Here is a 783-nt window from a genome sequence, read left to right on the forward strand (position 1 = left end):
TTGAACATTTTTAGATATGTTACATCTCAAACCGGAAAGATGGAATGTGTTAGAAGAAGAGGAGAAACTGTCTAAAAATATACCAGACAAGAAATTAAATCACATGGCAAAAACAAATTTACTTCGGTACATATATTGAAATATTTTATACATGTATGGATTTGTGTGTACTAGCTTTTATTATTATTTTTATTTCAGGGAAAAACATTTGGAACTAAAAAATAAATTCGATCGCTTAGACAGACTTACTGCAAAGGGACCGAACCACAGAGATTTCATAGAATCCAAAGTACAAGGACTGTGGAAAATCGCATTGGAAGCAAAATTCTCCTCTGAAGAATTAGAATCTTTAAAAGTATAATAATAATAATAGCAATAATTACAATCTAATTTTATACGTTTTTTGTCATTTCATACACATTTGTAGCAATAATTAGTTGAATGCTAAATAATAATCATAATTTTGCTATTTTTGTTAAAAGAACTATTAGTAATTTTTTTGTTCATAAGTTAACTTATAAATAAATTTGACATGCATATTAGTCATGTCAATTATCATATTAATATGTGCATTAATATTAACATGTATATGTTACAGGAGGAACTTTTGCACTATGAATCAAGGTTACTTAAACTACGACATCTGCATACTGAAGGAGCTTTGGAAGCAGCGCGAAAAAGGCAACTTCACGATTTAGATAATTCAACTACCGAGCAACATATAAAAAAACATGTTAGAACGGTGCAAAAACTTCATATGGATCTAGAGAACAAAATCATGCA

At 28.9% G+C, this 783-nt stretch overlaps 1 protein-coding gene across 1 annotated transcript; it reads left to right on the forward strand.

The window, feature by feature from the left end:
• Positions 1–16: 16 nt before the first annotated feature.
• LOC115235150 lies at positions 17–733 on the forward strand (the record flags this gene model as incomplete). The annotated part of the gene is made up of 3 exons (XM_029806783.1): positions 17–126; positions 199–355; positions 599–733. Coding segments are annotated over exons 1-3 (402 nt in total), but the record flags the coding sequence as incomplete, so codon positions are not given.
• Between the last annotated feature and the right edge of the window lie 50 nt (positions 734–783).

This window comes from Formica exsecta, unplaced genomic scaffold (genome assembly GCF_003651465.1).
Source record: "Formica exsecta isolate Colony F162 unplaced genomic scaffold, ASM365146v1 C16341302, whole genome shotgun sequence".
Taxonomy (NCBI): domain Eukaryota; kingdom Metazoa; phylum Arthropoda; class Insecta; order Hymenoptera; family Formicidae; genus Formica; species Formica exsecta.